This window comes from Salvia hispanica, chromosome 4, assembly GCF_029641045.1.
Source record: "Salvia hispanica isolate PSC_SH4W2 chromosome 4, Shi_PSC_v1, whole genome shotgun sequence".
Classification (NCBI taxonomy): domain Eukaryota; kingdom Viridiplantae; phylum Streptophyta; class Magnoliopsida; order Lamiales; family Lamiaceae; genus Salvia; species Salvia hispanica.
In genome coordinates this window covers 48,020,854-48,040,347 of record NC_142695.1, presented here as the reverse complement: position 1 = coordinate 48,040,347, position 19,494 = coordinate 48,020,854, and the positions used below count along the sequence as shown (strand labels likewise).

The 19,494-nt window shown below is 41.1% G+C and overlaps 2 protein-coding genes and 1 pseudogene across 6 annotated transcripts; all 3 read right to left on the bottom strand.

The window, feature by feature from the left end:
- Nucleotides 1–75: 75 nt before the first annotated feature.
- Nucleotides 76–3,781, bottom strand: LOC125195666 (homeobox protein ATH1-like). Of its 4 annotated transcripts, none has more exons than XM_048093812.2 (5): nucleotides 3,355–3,781; nucleotides 1,170–2,124; nucleotides 730–1,082; nucleotides 571–631; nucleotides 76–424 (listed from the first exon to the last, which is right to left on the bottom strand). In XM_048093812.2, the coding sequence occupies exons 2-5, from the start codon at nucleotides 2,106–2,108 to the stop codon at nucleotides 260–262; spliced, it is 1,518 nt and encodes a 505-aa protein (XP_047949769.1). In that variant the 5' UTR covers nucleotides 2,109–2,124; nucleotides 3,355–3,781; the 3' UTR covers nucleotides 76–259. The 4 variants fall into 4 exon arrangements, with proteins under 4 accessions (XP_047949769.1, XP_088912542.1, XP_047949768.1 ...); XM_089056416.1 differs by having other exon boundaries at nucleotides 1,170–2,121; XM_048093811.2 differs by lacking the exon at nucleotides 3,355–3,781 and adding an exon at nucleotides 2,634–3,346.
- Nucleotides 3,782–8,432: 4,651 nt separating this feature from the next.
- LOC125195662 (serine/threonine-protein kinase EDR1-like) lies at nucleotides 8,433–13,696 on the bottom strand (annotated as a pseudogene). The gene is made up of 13 exons (XR_016137686.1): nucleotides 13,290–13,696; nucleotides 12,031–12,476; nucleotides 11,785–11,888; nucleotides 10,647–11,221; nucleotides 10,284–10,324; nucleotides 9,989–10,057; nucleotides 9,814–9,914; nucleotides 9,662–9,740; nucleotides 9,493–9,591; nucleotides 9,333–9,401; nucleotides 9,195–9,244; nucleotides 8,929–9,105; nucleotides 8,433–8,852 (listed from the first exon to the last, which is right to left on the bottom strand). The product of XR_016137686.1 is annotated as a serine/threonine-protein kinase EDR1-like (transcript).
- A 416-nt stretch (nucleotides 13,697–14,112) lies between these two features.
- LOC125195658 (glycine dehydrogenase (decarboxylating), mitochondrial-like) lies at nucleotides 14,113–19,278 on the bottom strand. The gene is made up of 15 exons (XM_048093802.2): nucleotides 17,962–19,278; nucleotides 17,360–17,605; nucleotides 17,207–17,284; nucleotides 17,026–17,126; nucleotides 16,745–16,940; nucleotides 16,548–16,673; nucleotides 16,191–16,376; nucleotides 15,995–16,108; nucleotides 15,765–15,917; nucleotides 15,480–15,668; nucleotides 15,291–15,368; nucleotides 15,086–15,211; nucleotides 14,890–14,988; nucleotides 14,677–14,794; nucleotides 14,113–14,444 (listed from the first exon to the last, which is right to left on the bottom strand). The coding sequence occupies exons 1-15, from the start codon at nucleotides 19,156–19,158 to the stop codon at nucleotides 14,350–14,352; spliced, it is 3,102 nt and encodes a 1,033-aa protein (XP_047949759.1). The 5' UTR covers nucleotides 19,159–19,278; the 3' UTR covers nucleotides 14,113–14,349.
- Between the last annotated feature and the right edge of the window lie 216 nt (nucleotides 19,279–19,494).

Sequence of the window (19,494 nt, the reverse complement as noted above, 5' to 3'; positions counted from 1 at the left end):
TGTATTTTCTTTCTATCCTTCAATTATACATCACTTTCATCAAGAATTGCATTCCCATACATTGGAGAGAGTGGATTATACAAAACACTTCCAAATATCCAATTTTCTTGATTTTCACCTGGATCCCAGTTTGGAGTTTCAGTATAGGTTGTAATGATATATCACCATACAATATAATGCACTGATTATAAATCAAGAATTGCTCAAAGCATTGTGACAAGAAATACATAAAATACACATATATAAATATACACCTTTATCAATCCCTTGTAAATCTCCTAGTTTCAAAGCGCAGTTGGTTTCTGTGGTTGCCTTCCATATCTTCATCTTCCTCCCGTGCTTTTCTTCTGTTCATTTCTGCACACATTTCCTCGATCATTGGTTTCCATAGCCGGACGCGAGCGTTTATAAACCAGTTCGACACCTGCGGAAATAGTATAGTAAACGAGTCAAGCTTGAACTTTGAACACGAGAGCTTACGTGCAAATGAAGTCAACAATTATCCAAATTTAGATTCTTTACTCCAGATTTGAAAAGGCTTAACTTCACTATGTAGGAGCTTTTCCATACCTGATTCCTAGTTAGGCCACTTTTCAAAGCAAGCAAGTGCTTCTCCGAGTCCTTTGGATACCTGCAAAATCAAGGCATACATGACTGTGGTGGTCAGATTTCCAATGGAATTCGCATATATAAGTAAAGTAGGACCATAGGCAAGAAAACGGGCGTTACGGGTGGAGGAAGTTCTGAAACATCCATGTCCTCAAAACGGAGACAGATGTTTCCGGGAGGCCTCTTTGAGGCCTCCACAGTTGATGATCTCTCTTGCTAAGCTGCTGCAGAGCCCACTGCTTCTGGATGAAGCATGCCTCAAATGACTTGTTTTCTCGCGTTTCTCCCTCCTTGAGATGAGATCCGATTGCAAGAATGTGGTTGCTGATCCTCTCCCGGAGGCTCTTGTACATGAACGAGATTGTGGGAAGAGCAAAACGAGCGTGCAGATTAGGTTCTAGCTCCGTCACAGCATGAAATGCAGAGGTGACCGTGTGGATTTCATCGAGGCACTGGATGTATTGGTCATCAACCTAAAGACGAAACAAGAGAATATAAACATTTTTAAAGACTATACACAATCAAATCAATATAATGGGGCTAAGTAGGTATGTATATACCATTTGCAGTAGAGATAGGAGATGCTTTCTCTTTGCTTCTAGGCTTGTTTCTTGCATTTGAAACACAAACGCTTGATCCGCTTCAATCCCCTTGGAGGAGCTAATTGAAGAATACGAGACGTTTATTCCAACATCTTCGATATTCTCTAGTGCATAGCAAGCTATTGCAGCGAGTATTTCTTGCAGGGCCTCGAGAAACCTTGATCCTGACAGCAATGGTGGAAGTTGGAGCGGTTTGGAGCGCGATGATTGGTTCTTGCTGCTGGAAGAAGTATGCTCGGGCAACGAGTAGCTAGTCACACCATTGGAGCAGCATATCTCCGAGCACTGCTCCTGTGGTGTAGAGTGCCCCTGTAGAATGGAAGGCTTTGATGTCACGAGACTCAGAGATAGCTCGTTGCTATACTGAGACGAGTCTTGACTGTGGGAACCGAACCCTACTTGCTCCATCACCGGCCATTCCCTTGAGTTGCAGCTGCGAGCTGGTTGGGCCGGTGGTGGGAGGCTAGTTCTTCCAACTACATGCCCAGTGAGCTCAGGAGGGAAAGGTAGGCCTCCGTAGCCATGGGGTATTATCTCGAGGGAGGGACCAAAGACGTCTAGGCCGTTCATGACAGCGCTATATCTCATGTTTTGAGGACATCCTGGAATTGCAACCTTTTCCTGATGATTGTCAATGGAGGCATAAGGGAAGGTGCCAATGGATAGATTAGGGAGAGGAATGGCCTCTAAAAACCGATCAGCCCCATGAAACGGGCTGATTTGGGGGAACGAAGAGAAACTCATGGCTCGGTTTGCTGATAGGATATTATTGGGGCAGAGAGCATCGCTTGCTGTGGCAACACGACTCGTTAGCTGGCCAGAAAGCTTGTTCATGGCGTCTCCAACTATGTAAGTCGGAGGCAGCCCAAATCCGCCAACACTTTCATCTGTTTGCATATTGATAAGGCCACTTCTTTCCAAGTTTCCAACAAAACACGCAAGAGAAAGAGAAATGCAAAAATGTTAGATATATCAAACATTAGTTTTGAGGAAGCAATTTCAAAAATTTAAAACCGAATGTAAATAGCAATATAGCTTCATTAAACAAACACAAGCCAGTGTCTACATTTCAATGTTGATATATCAAACTACAATACTAAACATTCTAAGGCTATAGAAGTTTCAAACATTAGTTTTGAAGAAGCATTTCTAGAATTCAAGACAAAAACTAAAACCAAAACTGGAAATGTCAAATAGCATCATTGCAGAAGCATGTACAAAACAGCAATTATAATCAAGCACAATATCTGCCTCTTCCACTCTCAACATGAATGTACATGTAACTATGTATATGAAAAAAAAGCATATATGTAAGAAATCAATTAAGTAGAAGTTAGAACAAAAGCTCAACCACACACACAAAAAAATAGCAATCCAAATATGATTTCATGACAACAAGAAAAAGGCAATAGTAAGACAAACCTGTTATCTTCGAAGAGGAATTTTTGCAAGAACAGATGACAGTGTGTTTGCTAAAAAAATACTACTACAAGGTTTTCAGAGAAATACTACTATAGTAATATGATTTTTTAATAGGTGGGTGTAAGAAGCAGACATAAAAATGGAAGCTTTGAAGTTTGATTTCTATACTGATCAGTTCCTCCTCAAATAATGTAAATTTGCAGAAGAATATAAAAAGAAAAAAGAACACCTGAAAATGTTCAAAGTCCAAGCTTTTTTACCCTTTTACCTTTTTACGAGAAAGATTAAAGTAGTAGAATAAGCTAAAATAACCATGAGAAAAGAACAGAATATCTGTTGCAGTAAAAAAACAAAAGAGAAAGAGTAGTACTTCAAACTTCAAATTTCAGACTTCACAAAACCCCACCAACAAAAAACACAATGTAGCAAAGAACCCAAAAAGTGAGCTGTTTTTGCTTGCATGAAGAAGAGAAAAAAAGAACCCAAATTTCAAGAAACTGGTAAATTTCAGAGATTCAGAGAAGAAAAAAAAGAGAGTTGCTTTTTCTTGCAAAAGAGTGATTAAACCGGTAGATATTATGATTATCATATTTTGAAGGGTGAAAACACAGAGGGTCATAGAAATTCAAGTACAAAATGCATTCTCAAAAGCAAGAAAAAATGGGCATCTCTGCAAAGGATTAAATGAAGAGTAGTATAGGAGTATGTATAGTAGTATTACTGTTTGGTGTTTCAGTTCCACTCATTTCTCCTTGCAGCCTTTTGAGGGCCCATTGCTCTCTTTCTCTCTCTTGATTTCAAGCAATGATCACCAAAAACAAAATATGTGGATTCTCTCTCTCTCCGTGAATCTGTGATGAAGCAGCTTTGTGCATGGCAGGATTGCCATGGAGTAAATAAAGGGGATTGCTTTTTTATCCATTGCAAGAGAGAGAGGTGATGAGAAAGGAGAGACATAGCTTTTTGAAGCTGAATTACACAACTAAATGGTTATGGAAATTGGATGGGCAAATGAATACTATTGCACCACTAGTCTTACTTTTAGTCCTCTCTCTTCAAATGGGATTATGTATACTGTAATGACTAATGATGATGCAACTTAAATTGCATATACTCCTATTTGACAAATTTTCTCTCTGTACGTGTACTAACAATGCCTTCTTGCCTTTTCTTTTTCTGCTAATTTTTATTTTAAAATGGATTGAAAAAAGCAAAATAATGGAATGGGAGTAATTAACAAGGTGTAAGAAATGTAGATGAAATAATTGATCTTATCTTATGAATTGCATGGCTTCAAAAAGGAAGAAATAATGTGATAAGATTCTGAATTTGTCTGGTCGGATTCTAGAATATTGTGAACATCATTTGTGGATAGAGAATTCTCGGTAGAAATTTAATATGGAGTATATTTTAATTTTAAATAGAATGAATCATTTTTTTAATGTATGTACAATTATGTACATTTATCGCTACCCAATGCTACTTCTTCCATCCTAAGGAAAATGAAAAGACAATTAAATTAAAATCCTTAAATTTCTGATATAGGAGAGTATTTGATTAAATCATGGTTAAGAAGTGTTATTATCTTTCTTTGTTTTTATTTAATTTTGTTCATTTAGTTATCAAAACTTTGCTATCCATATAGTATTTGATGTCTCAATTGCAATACGTAGATAATAAATTGTTAGTCTCCATGGATACGACACCAGTGCTTAACTTTGGCTTTATTTAGTAAAACTATCCACTCAATATTCTTATTTTAGGACGTGTTTGATTTGCTAGATAGGTATAAATAGTGCTCATTAGCTGGGTTTATCAGACGTTTTGTGGGCAATAACGGTAAATGGACGGCCCACCGATAAGACCCAGGCTCGTTGAATGGGTGCTGATACATGCAATCAGTGTATTTGCCCAAATTGCTACGTTAGTTAGAGTGTTCACAATAGTTTGGACAACTCCAAGGCCAAGTCACACATTTTTTGTCCATAGTCACAAAAATTTGTCCACCCCAATAGTGGACAAGCCACAACCACAAATCACATTATTATAAAAAAAATAATAATAATCAATTTCCAGCGTCGCGACTCCCTATTGTAGACACTCTTATCAGCCTCATGTACAATGACCCAGTTAAGAAGTGCAAATTACCAGTACACCCCCCACCCTTATTACACCACCTCATTCACATTGGCTGCACCTAATATTTCTTACGACAACATTTTCCGAAGAGAGGTTAAGCGCAACGGTGGCTAAAGACGAATTATTTGCAAGGTAGTACCATGGAAAATGGAGGTGGGGCTTTTGCCTCCGTCCTTGGTTACATAGGTATTGGGCTTTGTCACAATTGCCCAAAATATCTATTATAAATACGTTACATTACATGTTCCATATGTTTTGGGTTTGTAGCCCAAACAAGTAATTTTTTCAAATAAATTGCTTATAAAATTTAAACTTTTCCTTTGCCAAATTAATTTTAAATCACAATTACCACGTGTTACACATGTTACTTTCGATAAATTTTCCTTCTTTTTGTCAAAGCATCAATCATTTATCATCAATTCATCATACACACTAGAGACATTTCAATGGAGACAGTAAAAAAAAAACTTAATAGTGTAAGATCAATTGTCATAGTCACATAGACTATAGAGTGTGATACAGTGAAACTAATTATCGAACATCTATGTGTATTCAATGGTCGTTTTAACTTACAACATAAGTACAAATAAGAGCTTTGGTGATGAGTGGCTATCATCTCGTAAGTCAATAATTTGCGCAAAATAGATTCTGGGTAAAAAAGTCAATGTATCCTCATCTACTAATTCAAGTATACGGATTTTACATGTTGTTTCTTATTTTTTTATTTCCATGTTTAAGTTATTAAAAATATTAATCTGTAAACATGGGATGATGGGCAAACTAATTTGAATGATTTCTAAGGTCTAGGTTTATCTTGAATGTATAACATGTTCATTCTGATTTATATTATGCATAAATTGATATTTTGACGTGTTTATAGAATATTGATAGAAAGAACTTGATAGAGGTAAAGAAATGGAAAAAGGGAACATTTGGAGCCACTGGACGCGTCCAACGGTCCGCTGACTTCATGTCAGTGGTCGTCGAGTTCGCCTGCTGTCGATGTGCAAGAGCTAGCGGCCCGCTTAAGAACGTGCCTAGACAGACATCACACCCAACGGTCCTCTAAGCAAGGGTCAGCGAACCCCGAGCCAAGACCTGGGAGGCCCGAGAGCAGTCAACGATCCGCTAAGAAATACTATATCAAGACAGAAAATAAACCCTGTTTCTAGCTTCTTCTTCGTTGCTTTTCTTGATTTTCTTTGTGAGTGGTAACTAGGGTTAGGAGTGGCAAATCATGCGTGTTGTGTCGTATATGACACACCACAATAATGACACTATAAATAATAATATTATAATATATTAATATTATTTCTATTATATACTCCAATTTTTTTTCTCATTCCATGAAACCCAATTTAAGCATGTGCCATTATGAAATTTAAATACGGAGTATTAATCTTTATAAAACATTTTTTATGAATAAAATTTTTAAAATAATAAATAAATAAAATTTTGGTTAAATTGATTCAATCGATCATGAATTAACCGATCAGTTTTGCCGGTTCACAAACGGTTCATTTGCTATTAACATTGACATACCATTCATTCTACCAACAAACATTAACAAACATAAAATATAAAACTACCACTTTGTAGTAAAAGAACACCAATTTTCATTTTCTTTCACGGCAGAGAAATGTACAAATTAAACTCAAATCAAGGTATAAACCGCAGAGACCTTTTTTTACATTTGCTATTATGACGATCTCAACAACTCCCTTTTTTTCTGTTTCCTATCTTCTTTTTATTCTAGACATTCTAATAGATGATCATAACTACATTGTTTTTCAACCCTAAGAGCACTCCCAATGGAGTTCCCTAAAAACTCCCTTATTTCTCCCTAACTCCTGCCACATCAGCGCCACATCAGCACCAAAATTTATCCCCAGTTTTTAGCCAAGTGCTACATTGGTTTCTCCCTTATTTCTCCCTTATTTCTCCCTAACTCAACATTTCATTTTTACATCATTATTTTTTATATTATTTAATTTTCCCTACAAATGTATTTAATAAATAGACTAATAATGAACAATTCATCGTTGTATTAATCATTGGAAAATATAATACAACGAGAAAAAAAAAACTACAAATAAAAAACGCAAATAAACAAAGATTTAAAAAAAAAAAATCTAAGACGGAGGGGCCGGAGGGGCGTCGGGATCGAGCCCCAGCGTACTCTGCAGGTGTTGGATGCATTTCCAGAGGGCCGCCTTTTCTTCAGGGGTCCCGCCGCCGGTGAAGTACAGCGTGTACATCTGGGTCAGATTGGCGACATTGCTCGAATAAGTGGCTTTTTCTAAGTCGATGACGGATTCCGACGCGACTTCCGACGTTGCGCCCTTCCCCTTCCGCCTCCCCTTCGCCTTCTTCACTCCCTCCGGGCGCTCGTGCGGACCATCCCCACTCAAGTCGATGTGGGCCGCGCTCCCCTCGCTCTCCGAAACGCTAAGTCGCGAGCGCACCGATTTCCCGTGCAGCGCGTCGTGCATTCCCGTCCGGAATTTGGGGAGATCCTTCAGCTTATCGTAGATGTTCCAATACTTGAAGCCCTTCGTCGACAAGTACTGGCTACTATACATCCGGATGGCCTCATCTCGGACCATGTGCTCGTTCTGGCCACTCGTCATGTGAGTCATCAAGTTAGAATAAATACCGTTGAAGTGCCCGCAGTCCCTCATGAGGCGCTCCCAATGCCGACGGATCGCCTCGCTGCCATGGTCCTTCATTGAGGCAGTCTTGTGGCTCCTGTACTTCGCGGCAATCCGCTCCCAGAATATGATCTCAGTCTGGTAGTTGCTGCGCTCCGCGTCCTGTGACGTGTCCGCCCAGCAGTCGGCTATCAGCTCGGACTCTTGCAGAGTGTAAGTAGTCCTTACCCGCTTCGGCCTCTCATCGGAACCCGTATCAGTCGCAGCCGACGACGCCGGCGCCTTCCCCCTCCCGCTCCTAGAAGGCGGCTCGGTGGGCGTTTCTTCCACCTCGAAGTCCTCCGCGCTCAGTGTCGCGGCCTGAGATTCTTGGTCGCCTGGGGTTGATCCGGGGGTGTCGAACTGGGGCCGATACACATCGTCGGCTGGAAAGGGCATTCTGCCGGCAGAGTTGAAGTACGGAGAAAGTCTCCGCGCCGGAGGAGTCTGCAAAGGAGACGGACCCCCGTATGGAAGTTGGCCGGGAGGAGAACCCATCGCCAACAACGACTGCATCCACTGCTCGTTTGCTTCATCCGTGTTGGGAATTTGTGAACTCGACTCTTTCCCCTTACCCTTATCCTTACCCGATCGGGAACTTTTCTTCCAAAAGCTCATAATTTTGATGAAAATTGAAGATTGGGAGAAGAGATTGAAAATGGAGAGAATGAAGATTGTGGGTGATGAATGGAGGAAGTGGAGGAAATATTTATAGGGGTGGAATGTAAAATAGCCGTTGGGTTCAAAAAAAAAAAAAAAAAATTTTAATTATCGCCGATTATCGCCGAGCGTCGCCACAGTGGCCGGCGATCGCTCGGCGATAATCCGGCGTTAGAACGCCACTCGGCGAAGCAACGGCAACATTATCGCCGAATTATCGCCGACTTCGCCACAATGGCCGGCGATAATTCGGCGATAACCGGCGATTTATCGCCGAGAATTCGCCACCTCCATTGGGAATGCTCTAAGAACATTAAGAGAGAAAAAGTCCTTATGAATTCCTCTCCCATGTTTTTAGAACCATACAAATTTAAGGACCAAGCTTTCCCCAGCAGAAACTTGCTAAAGTTGTTCCCCAACTGCACACTTTTGTGCCAACTTTGAAGTTGAGGACTTGCTCTATATATTCTGAATCGGCTGCGTTCAATTCCCACTTTGAATGAATCAACGCTTCCCAATTCAGCAACTTTCCTGCGTACCAATGGCCTTTGGTCCAAACGAATTCTTGAATTATCGATTTCTGCTCAAACTGGCTCTTCGAGTCCAGAGACGAGCTCTCAGCTACTGCTACAATGGTATTATTCCTGATACTTGCAACTCTCGGTTATACGCACACTGAGGCGCTGCACACCCTTGAGGCCGGTTATAAGAAGGGCGTGCCTGTGGATTTCTGCACGGATGGAGCCTCCAAAGTTAATTTCCAATGAATGATCAATGCGCAGTGGAAATGGATCGTTAACTCTTACCTATTCCAACAGTCACTTATTATCTCGAATACCAGGGGATCAACCGTGGGTGGGATATCAAGGTGCCTACCCTGGAATCCAACGGCTCCAACCACCTGCATTGAATTCATCTCTGTCCATGGCACTCGCAGAGTTGCCAGCTCCCACAGTATGACTCCGAAACTATATACGTCAGATCTGTCAATACAAAGAACTTGACCTATTAGTGATATCCAATAAAACAAGACACCAGTTGCTCAAAGTTATATGGAGACCATTAAACTCACTTCTCATTGGATGGTTCATTTCTCAGAACCTCTGGGGCCATCCATTCTGCCTGCACAACCCAAAATATTACAAATAAATACTACTTCCTCCGTTCCATGTTAATAGAGGCGTTTCATTTTAATCTTCTCATGCATTACCGTTCCAGCTGCGGACTTCGAAGATAGGAAAGTATTGTGCTGCAGACGAGACATGCCAAAATCACACACCTGACAGGTTGTGGTGGATAGCATATGTTAAGAGAGAGAAGGGAAAACACAATTTCAAAATATATGGAGTTATATTGAACATAAATTGAACCTTGACAGCCCAATTTGTATCAACAAGGAGATTTGGGGTCTTCAAATCTCGATGCACAATGATAGGATGGCTAGTATGCAAGTAATTCATTCCCTTTGCCTGCAAAGGATTTGCTCGTTAGCACATGTCAAGAACCCTGTATATGCAAATATCACTTATCGACCCATACCACATCGAGGGCCATTTTTATTCTCCTTTTTTCGTCTATCTGGACACTTGGTCGGTGCAGCAGCTTATATAAACTACCCCTGCAAGTAAAATAGGGTTTATATGAACAAACTGAACTGAGCCCAATAGATGAATGGATTATTGAGAAAAAACCTTGGAAGGAATTCAGTCAATATGGACATATGAGGGGGGCGTGTCACAGCTCCCATGAAAAGGACAACATTCGGATGTCTCAACCTTAACATGATCTCAATCTGCAATGCGCAATCAAAAGGATTAAATGCCAAAGCACATACACATGTAACACAATCTTATAAAGAGCACCTACCTCGCATTTGAATTGTGCAAGTGCATCTCCTGAGATATCTTGTTTCATAAACCTCTTCACTGCAACTTCCTGTCATAAAATCACAGGAGCAAATTAAAACTACAGCAAATAAAGAATCTGGTACCACTACCTAGTGCAATGACAGTAAACAAGAAACAGACTTCAAAATCAGAAACAGCAAATCTTAAAATGCTATAAACCCCAACAAAAAAATAACACATACATGCACCACAACAAGAAAAAGAAAAGAGTCCCCCTAGTAAATTTCTTATTAGCATGTGCAGTATTCACATACCGTGCCATTCCATTCTGCTCGGTATACCTCACCGTATGAACCTACAGAAGGAACAAGAACAATTAGAACAGTCAGTTTAAGAATACTGCAATTAAGTAAACATCATAACATCTCCACAGAAATCCTTAGCATACAACAAGAGATGTGTAGCATCATGTATAATAAACCTGATCCATTACAAATGTGTAAAGAAAGTGGTTTATACTCAAAGGTGCACCTGAATAAGGCATAATATTGTACTCAAACGCAGGGAGGAAGCTAATCAAAGGTGATTTTTGTGCGAGCAAACACGCCCTACAGGTACAATGCTCCATTTTCATAAATTCCACCAAGGAAAATAAAATATACAGATAAAATTCCTACCTATACCGATACGTTCACCAATCTGAAGATCCTCCCATAAAATTTCAGCAACTCCATTGAGCACAGGATCAATTTGCAAATTATTTCCAGAAGAGTCAACATCTATACCAAAACCAGCATTGACAGTTGAGATGGCCTCGTCATTTCTATCATCCACTGGCGTGTTTTGCACCCAGGGATTATTAAAAGATGACTTATGTCCTGCTGAATCTAGTTTAAACACATTTTCTCTACAACCGTTCCTGGTAAAAGATACTTGATCTTCTCTACAATTGTCCTCCTGTGGAAGATAAAGATCTTTGACATTATGATCCAACTGCTCTGTCAAGATTATTCCTGCAGATCTCCTGGCTACTAAATTTGAGTGGAAGGAAACCACAGATGGTGCACCTGAAGTACCAGGTGGAAATGATCCCTTCAGAGCCCATTGTTCAGGTGCTGTACGGCAGGTTTTCAGACTCCCTGGAGAAGTAACAATACGCCTTGCATTCAATTCAAAAGTATGATGTTGGGAACTAGGTACCTCGGTAGGAATGAGTGTGCCTGGAGCACCCATTAGATCAATGATGTACTCACTGCATCAATAAGGAAACAGAAAGTCTAGTTATCAACTATATAATATTTTTCTCAATAATCAAAGGCTTGGATGACTTCTCAGGTTCTATTTTAAGCCAGCCAAGATTAACAAGAAATACATTTTACAACAACATGATTTTGTAGGTGTAGTCTGAGAAGAGATATGGCGAACCCCATTTAAAGATCCTGATTTAGACTCAGAAAGAAATTCTGTTCACAGGGAAAGGCTATGTGCAAATGCATATACTAAACCAACATTTCTAAGAAAACATAGGCTCACACTGCATACAGCTACACTCTTCAGTGCAACCGATTCAATCTCATCCCGAGACCCAACCCATGTACTGGGGCGGAGGGGGATCAAATTGAAGTAATGGGGTGAGGGTGGTAGGTGAGAGAGAGGAGGGCATTAACTTTTTTCAATTACTGACCTCAAAAACTAAGCACCATCAATAAGAATGCTTACCCCCACCCCCACCCGTATTCCTTTGTTCTTTTACTCTTTATGTAAGGATTGAAACAAGAGAAAATGGCAGAGCTAGTGTATAAGCAAGTCAATTACCTTCCATCCTCTAATTTTATCATGTTCACAGCTCCTTCATCAATACCAGTGAAGTAACTGCCTTTGACTAGCTTGCATGGAAGGTTAACCCTATCAGCAAGGACCTAGAAGAAACTATCACAGTTATTTTCTTCCTTATGCAGTGTGGTGCGAACATGCGTCATAACATGTTATCACATTCTAAAAAAAATTCTTAATCAACCTGACCACTCCAAACAAGCTTAAATGATCAGGAGGTCTTGCTACCTTAAAGAGTAGAGCCCTTTGACGTGAATGACCAACATCAAGGGAGCCAAGGGGAAGGATGGCTGAATTCAAATAGACTCGTAACTCACGATTCCTTGCCCTCCACCTTCTCAACATTTCTTCAACAACACTAACGGGACCTCCCATTCTATCAACAATAAGGTCGGCAATTTTCTGCGCTAGAAAATTTGTACTCAAAGTCTTGTCAACAGACATACAATAAACTATTTCTTCAAGTTTCCGGAGATCCACATCATCTATACGGTTGACTAGAACCACCTCACATCCCATATCTTCCAAATGAGACATTGCTTTAAGGTCCAAAAGTGACGGCATTTTCTTTGTGACCGCCAGAGTTGAATCTATTCCACAAACATATAGAACCCATCTATAACCTTTTCACCATAATTTACAACATTAAAACTCTGCATCACAAAAACAAAGACCTATGAATCATCAAATGTACTAAAAGCTAAAGTGGGAACTACATAGAAAAATTAACAAAAATATAAATTGCAAACACTTTTTAGCTACACAAAATACAAGCAGTGATGATTTATGTTGCTTGGATTCATCAACAGATCGAAGGAACGCAATTCAAACACATCAACACCCCACATGATAAGAAAAAATTTACACAGGCAGGTTCACCATGGTGCAATACCTGCTAAAAGTCTAACTTAGCCCGACTTAGTTCTTGATGGAGCAATAACAGAAAACACCCTCTATCTCATGAGATTTTTATTTTATTTATTTGCTCACATCACATGTAGTTAAGATGTCGGAATTGAATACATGCAGGTACGTATCCCGGCCTAGGCACACCTGGCAATTGTCCCTGGCAGTTTTCTTCAGCTATTACATTTAGATTGATTTTTATATTTTACTCGATCTTTTATATAGTAGTACTCCTACTACAAATTTCTTCCTAAATGCAAAATTGTAATTTTTCCGATCCATTTTGAATTCGTAGTTTGGTCCCTGAAGACATGGTAGGAATCAAGAGGGCATTATGTATGGACATGATCGTCCACAACCTCTATTCTTGGAAAATTTTCCGACTAAGTCACAAGACTCGCAACCTAAAGCAATCATTGCATACGAAACTGCAGCAGTTCTTCCCACCACAATACTGTATAAAAAATAAAAACACAACAGAGCCGAGAATTTCAATCAACCGACACAGGCAATACAATTCAAAAGGGAACGAAAAAACAAAACAAAATCTGGTAAAACGATGTACCCAAAATGGGAGCGACCGCGAGGTTCTGAGAAGGCGCGCAGCCAAGGCTAATCTGCTTAGCAACGTTGATTTGGGCGGTTTCCGGGTCAATACAATCCTGACCCGGATCGGAAACGCTTATAGCCAGCGCTAATTGCATCTGAAACTCCTCCTCGTCGCTATTGCTCGAATGGTCACCCGTCGGCGGCGACGTCGATGTGGAGTTCAATTGCTGCGTTTGAGATGAGGAATGCCTCCTGTGATGGTGGCGATCGCGGATGTGAAGCTTCCGCAAAAAGTGTTTCATCTTCGACATTTTCGTCGATCGGAGACAAACTAATTTGCATGAATAAACAGTAGAAACGCGGTGATTTACGGTGTCGATTCCAATCCAAATTGATCGATTTTAGGGAGAGCTAAAATGCGCCGCAGTGGGTGGCGAATAAGGAAAGAAGAGGTTTAAACGAGTAAGTCTTCATCACCTAGCAAACAAATCAACAGTTGGGATTTTGGAATAATCAACTGCCCAACTAACTTTGGTATTTTTCATTATTTTTATTTCACATTTTATGTGGCAAAATTTTTTAGTATTTTAAAACGACAATGGTGGTTCAAACAAAGTCAGAATTCAAGACCGGATTTAAAAGAAGTGGGATTAACATATCGCTATGGGTGAATCAAGAAACCTATAAAATCTGATTAAATCAAAGCAAACTTTTCTTTTTATGTTTTTGGTTATTATACTTTTAATGTAACGCTTAATTTCCAGAATGACACAATGTATATAATTCGTTGGCTTTAAATTTTGAAATTTATTGCTAACTTTGTACTTATCAAACATTTAAGCCACACTAACAAAATTCTTAAATTTTCCTACACGAAGGAACTTATTTCAAGTATATGAAACTGCAGAATTAAGAGAAGTGTGATTACACCATGAGACAGAGTTGCAATGATAAGCAACAATGCCCATTACTGATTAAAACAGACATGTATAAAAACAGAGGTACAACTTGAACATAAATATCGTTTATGTACAATAACATAAAGCGGAGACGCTTGTGGTGTTGCATTCTTCTAAAAGGAACCATGCAGCCTTAAGCAGACGCAGCTGCTGCCTCCTCCGCCATCTGTGAGACCGGGAGGAGGGTGCAGATGAGGTTCCGATCTCCATAGACGTTGTCGACGCGCCCTGAGATAAGCAGAATCTTCCAAATTTAGTAAAGCAAAACCAAAGTAAAGAAATGGGGGGGGGGGTGTAAAACTATGGTAGGAAAATGTGGTTGTTGACTTGTTGTGACTAAAGGGGTGGCATTCGGTCGACTGAACCGAACAGAAGCCTTTCATTGGTGCAGTTTTTTGGTGTCAGTGTTCGTTTGTACTCGCACTATATCAATCGACTCAAACATCACAAATTTACGCACCTGTGGTTGGCCAAAACTTGGCATTCTTGAGCCATGCAGCAGGGAAGGCTGCATATTCTCGCGAGTACGGCTTAGTCCAGACATCAGCCATGAGCAACGAGGGCGGGTGAGGCGCACTCTGAAATCAGATCATTGTGCTCAGTTGTGTTGAAAGAAAGAAAACAACAAAAAAACATGGAAACTCTGTAAACTAAGAAGCCGTGGCTGGAATACCTTGAGCACATTGTTATTGATATCGGCTTTGCCTTTCTCGATCATCGAGATCTCTTCCCTGATAGAGATGAGAGCGTCGCAGAACCTGTCTAGTTCAGCCTGCAAAAAAGAAGGGGAAGTGGGGTTAGGTTCAGATTCTCGTTTGTTGGAAGGGAACAGAAGTCTATGTTGCTGTGGTGAGCTTGCTTAGTGTTACCTTGCTTTCACTTTCAGTCGGCTCAATCATGAGCGTGCCAGGAACAGGCCACGACATTGTGGGTGCGTGGAATCCATAGTCCATCAGACGTTTGGCAACATCCTCGGGCTCGATCCCAGCAGTGTTCTGCAGCAATGGCCACTTGCAGTGTAAGGAGTGATAAACGGCACAGAGTATGAATGCAATTAGTGTTCAAGAAACGAACCTTAAAGCCTCTCAAATCGATGATGAACTCATGAGCGCATGTTCCATTGACTCCGCGGAAGAGAACGGGGAAATCCTTCTGCTCAATCAAGAAGCAAAACATGTTAAACGGAGAGTAATGGCATAAATTTCTGCAGAAACGACTTTGTGATTTAGATAACGCGTGATGCAAGAACGAAAGAGGCAGGACCTCCAAACGCTTGGCCATGTAGTTCGCATTTAAGATGGCAATCTTTGATGCGTCAGTTAATCCCTTTGATCCCATCATGGCAATGTAGGTGTAGGATATAGGTAAAATGAGAGCGGAGCCCCAAGGCGCAGCAGAGATAGTACCGAGTGGTTGAGATTGCTCAGGTTCTGGTATGCCTCCGGTGGCTATCTGTGACACAATAAAGATACCCGTACAGAATCAGCCACCATTGCATTTAAACACACACATGTACACATGGATTACTGCAAAAGCATTTCCACATACCACTGGATGCGAAGGTAGGAATGGTGCAAGGTGTTTCTTCACCCCAATAGGCCCCATACCAGGTCCGCCTCCACCGTGGGGTATACAGAATGTTTTGTGGAGATTGAGATGGCAAACATCGGCACCGATGAAACCCGGGCTAGTCAAACCAACCTGTAGGCACAAAAGATTGATCATCAGAAGCAACGAACGAGTAATGTGCAACCTACGTGTTATCAATATAGCCATACCTGAGCATTCATGTTGGCTCCATCCATGTAAACTTGTCCACCATTGTCGTGGATTATTTTGCAGATCTCGTCAATGCCTTCCTCGTAAACTCCGTGAGTGGAAGGATATGTGACCTGGCATCCAGCAGAGTTTATCAAAACTAGGACAAATTCAATGAATTGTAGATTCAAAATAGAGTCACAAGGCAATCCATACCATAAGAGCAGCTAAGTTGTTCTTGTTCTTTTCAGCAGCCTTCCGTAACTCTTCGATGTTGATGTTACCCTTGGAATCAGTTCCAACAGCCACAATTTTCATCCCACACATAGCCGCGCTTGCAGGGTTCGTTCCATGTGCTGAGACTGGAATGATGCACACATCACGGTGGTGATCTCCTCTAGACTACATTAGAAGTTCACAGAAATCAACAGTTACTATGGTGGATTGTATTAATCACAACTCAGAGCCAAGAAATTTTCAGCTTTCATTTTGCAAATGTAACAAATTTAAATAAGAATAACATTAGTCAATCTTCTACACTATAATTACAAATAAAATATTGTATATTATTACCCTGTGATATGCTCGAATAACCATCAGCCCAGCGTATTCTCCAGCTGCACCGGCATTGGGTTGTAGAGAGAAAGAATCAAAGCCAGTGATCGTACACAATAGGTCACCCAAATTCTTGAACATTTCCTGCAAAATAAAATGATCATTTAGAAGAATCCTTTGAACCTCCTGAAAATGAACATGTGAATTTCAAATACCTGGTAACCAGCAGCCTGTTCTGTGGGGGCAAAAGGGTGAATGTCCGTGAAGGCAGGCCACGTCACCGGCATCATTTCTGTAGTTGCATTCAGTTTCATCGTGCAAGATCCCAAGGGAATCATGCTGTGGCACAATGACAGATCCTTTGACTGAAGTTTGTATATGTATCTAAGAATCTCATGCTCCGTGTGGTATCTACACCAACCAGTACAGAAATAGTCACATCTAATCTTACAAAGATGAGCTTAAACTGCAAGATATTTCAAGGAAATGTCCATACGAGTTGAATATCGGGTTTGTTAGAAACGGGCTCTGTCTCACGAGTCCCGAAGGGATCAAGTTCTCAACTTCTGATGCAATAGATGCAGCAGTGAATGGCACCTGAAAAACACAAATTCTCAACTTATGATAAAAAACGAGAGGCTGGAAACATGTCTCAAAGTATATACACCCTTACTTACAGGCTTGCCAGATGCAAAGACAGCAAACAATTTGTCCACATCTTCCAATGTAGCTGTCTCATCAAAAGCAACAGTTATCTGAGAGACAAAAGGTATATAGTTACTCACAAGCTGTCACAATTTACGGAAAAAATTTAGATAGGCAACGCTTACAGTGTTTTTGTCGACAACCCTCAAATTTATTTCATGCTTGTAAGCAGCATCAGCAATCGCCTTTGCATCTCTGCATGTGACCTTCACTGTATCAAAGAATGGAAGGCTTTGAACTTCTACAGTCCCAAGCTTTTTCAACCCAGCGGAAAATGTTCCAGCCAAACCATGTACCCGTTGAGCGATACTCTTAAGGCCTTCCGGTCCATGATAGACAGCATACATAGCAGCCATGTTTGCCAGCAAAGCCTATAACGTAACAGAACCATATTGTTTTCATAAAAAACTCAAGCATAGTTTCCACATGCACATTACCACCTTTCATATTTGATTCAAGACACAAAATACTAAGATCGCGCTCAATACATGACAGCCATGTTAGCCAGCTAGGCTATAATGTAAAAGAACCATATTTTCATCATAAAAAACCCAAAACAAAAATATTTTCGTATACGTATTGCCATATTTAATTAGTAAATGATTCAAGACAAATACGCATGCTAAGACTCCCTCTCAACTATCTACTGCAAGCTTGCAACATGATTTCACAGAACAGATTCCAAGCACAAACAATTGAGATTCAGTTCACCAAAAAACACACTCACTTGAGCAGTGCAGATGTTGCTAGTGGCCTTGTCGCGGCGGATATGCTGCTCCCTAGTCTGCATAGCCATCCGAAGAGCAGGCTTCCCCGACGAATCAACACTGACACCAATAATCCTCCCGGGCATCATCCTCTTGTACTCCTGCGAGGTAGCCAAGAATGCAGCGTGGGGCCCTCCATACCCCATCGGAACCCCAAACCTCTGTGCCGACCCCACCACAATATCGGCCCCCAACTCACCCGGCGGCTTCAGCATTGTCAAGGCCAGCAAATCAGAGGCCATCACAACCTTCACACCACTCGCGTGTGCTTTCTTGATGAACTCCCCGTAGTCCAAAACCTCACCCTCCGTCCCCGGATACTGCACCAGCACTCCACAGACATCACCGGAGCTGTAATCAATGTCCTTCACATCGGAAACAACCACCTTGAGATCGAATCCATCAGCCCTAGTCTTGCAAACATCGATTGTCTGTGGATGGCAATTGCTAGCAATGACAAAGGTCTTCTTCTTCCCCTTCGAGATGTTGTTGCACATCGCCATCGCCTCTGCAGCCGCAGTCCCTTCGTCGAGGAGGGAAGCGTTGGACATAGGCAAGGCAGTGAGGTCAGTGATCATGGTTTGGTAATTCAGCAAGGACTCGAGCCTCCCCTGTGAAATCTCAGCTTGGTAAGGGGTGTATTGAGTGTACCAAGCTGGATTCTCCATGATGTTTCTCAAAATCACAGGAGGCACAAACGTGTTGTAGTACCCCATTCCAATGAAGGATTTGAAAACTTTGTTTTTGGAGGCTAAATCCTTCATGTGCTCAATCATCTGAGCCTCCGTCAACCCCTCATCGAAGATCGAGAACTTCATGTCACGTGCGCGGATGGATTTGGGGACGGTTGCGTCAATTAGTGAATCTAGGGTTTCGAATCCGACGAATTCCGCCATTTTGGATTGGTCCTCCGGCGTCGCGGAGTTGTGGCGGCGGGGGAAGGTGTCGCTGGCTTTGAGAGCGTCGACGGAGATGGAGCGCGTGGCGACGAATTGGGGGAGGTTTCGAGAGTAGAAGCGGCGGTTGACGGAGGAGGCATTGGCGGCGGCGGCGATGGAGGATACGTAGCGTGAGGATTTGTGAAATGGCTGCTGCTTCGATTCGGAGAGGAGGCGGCGGAGGATGGCTCTGTTTGCTAGCTTCCTCGCGCGTTCCATGATTGAATTGAAGCAAAACGGAGAGGTTTTGCTTTCGCCTGAGCTTCTACTTCTTCTCTCACTGAAATGATTTCATTTTTTGCTTTTGTTGGTTTTATTGTTGGTGGTGGTGGGAAATGGAAATGGGTTGGTGGAATATATATATATTCATATTATTTTATTGTTTGGTAATGAATATTCTATTATTCTGGTTGGTGAAGGGTGACGTGGCACCAATGCTTTCTGGTAAAAATAACGAATCTTTTCTGTACACTTTAATTTTTTAGGAGTATAAAAACGTGCAGCTTGATTGATATTGTATGGAAGGAAATGAGTTGGAGAGGATTGAGATTTTAT

Bases quoted from the DNA above. Each gene is read 5' to 3' on its own strand.
- LOC125195666 (XM_048093812.2), bottom strand. From the start codon at position 2,108: ATGCAAACAGATGAAAGTGTTGGCGGATTTGGGCTGCCTCCGACTTAC. The intron at 1,083-1,169 runs GTATATACATAC...TTTCGTCTTTAG, and splicing joins TCCTATCTCTACTGCAAATG to GTTGATGACCAATACATCCA. The intron at 632-729 runs GTAACGCCCGTT...TTGATTTTGCAG, and splicing joins TTTCAGAACTTCCTCCACCC to GTATCCAAAGGACTCGGAGA.
- LOC125195658 (XM_048093802.2), bottom strand. From the start codon at position 19,158: ATGGAACGCGCGAGGAAGCTAGCAAACAGAGCCATCCTCCGCCGCCTC. The intron at 16,377-16,547 runs GTAATAATATAC...CTTCTAATGTAG, and splicing joins TTATTCGAGCATATCACAGG to TCTAGAGGAGATCACCACCG. The intron at 14,795-14,889 runs GTATTCCAGCCA...ATCTGATTTCAG, and splicing joins TCAATAACAATGTGCTCAAG to AGTGCGCCTCACCCGCCCTC.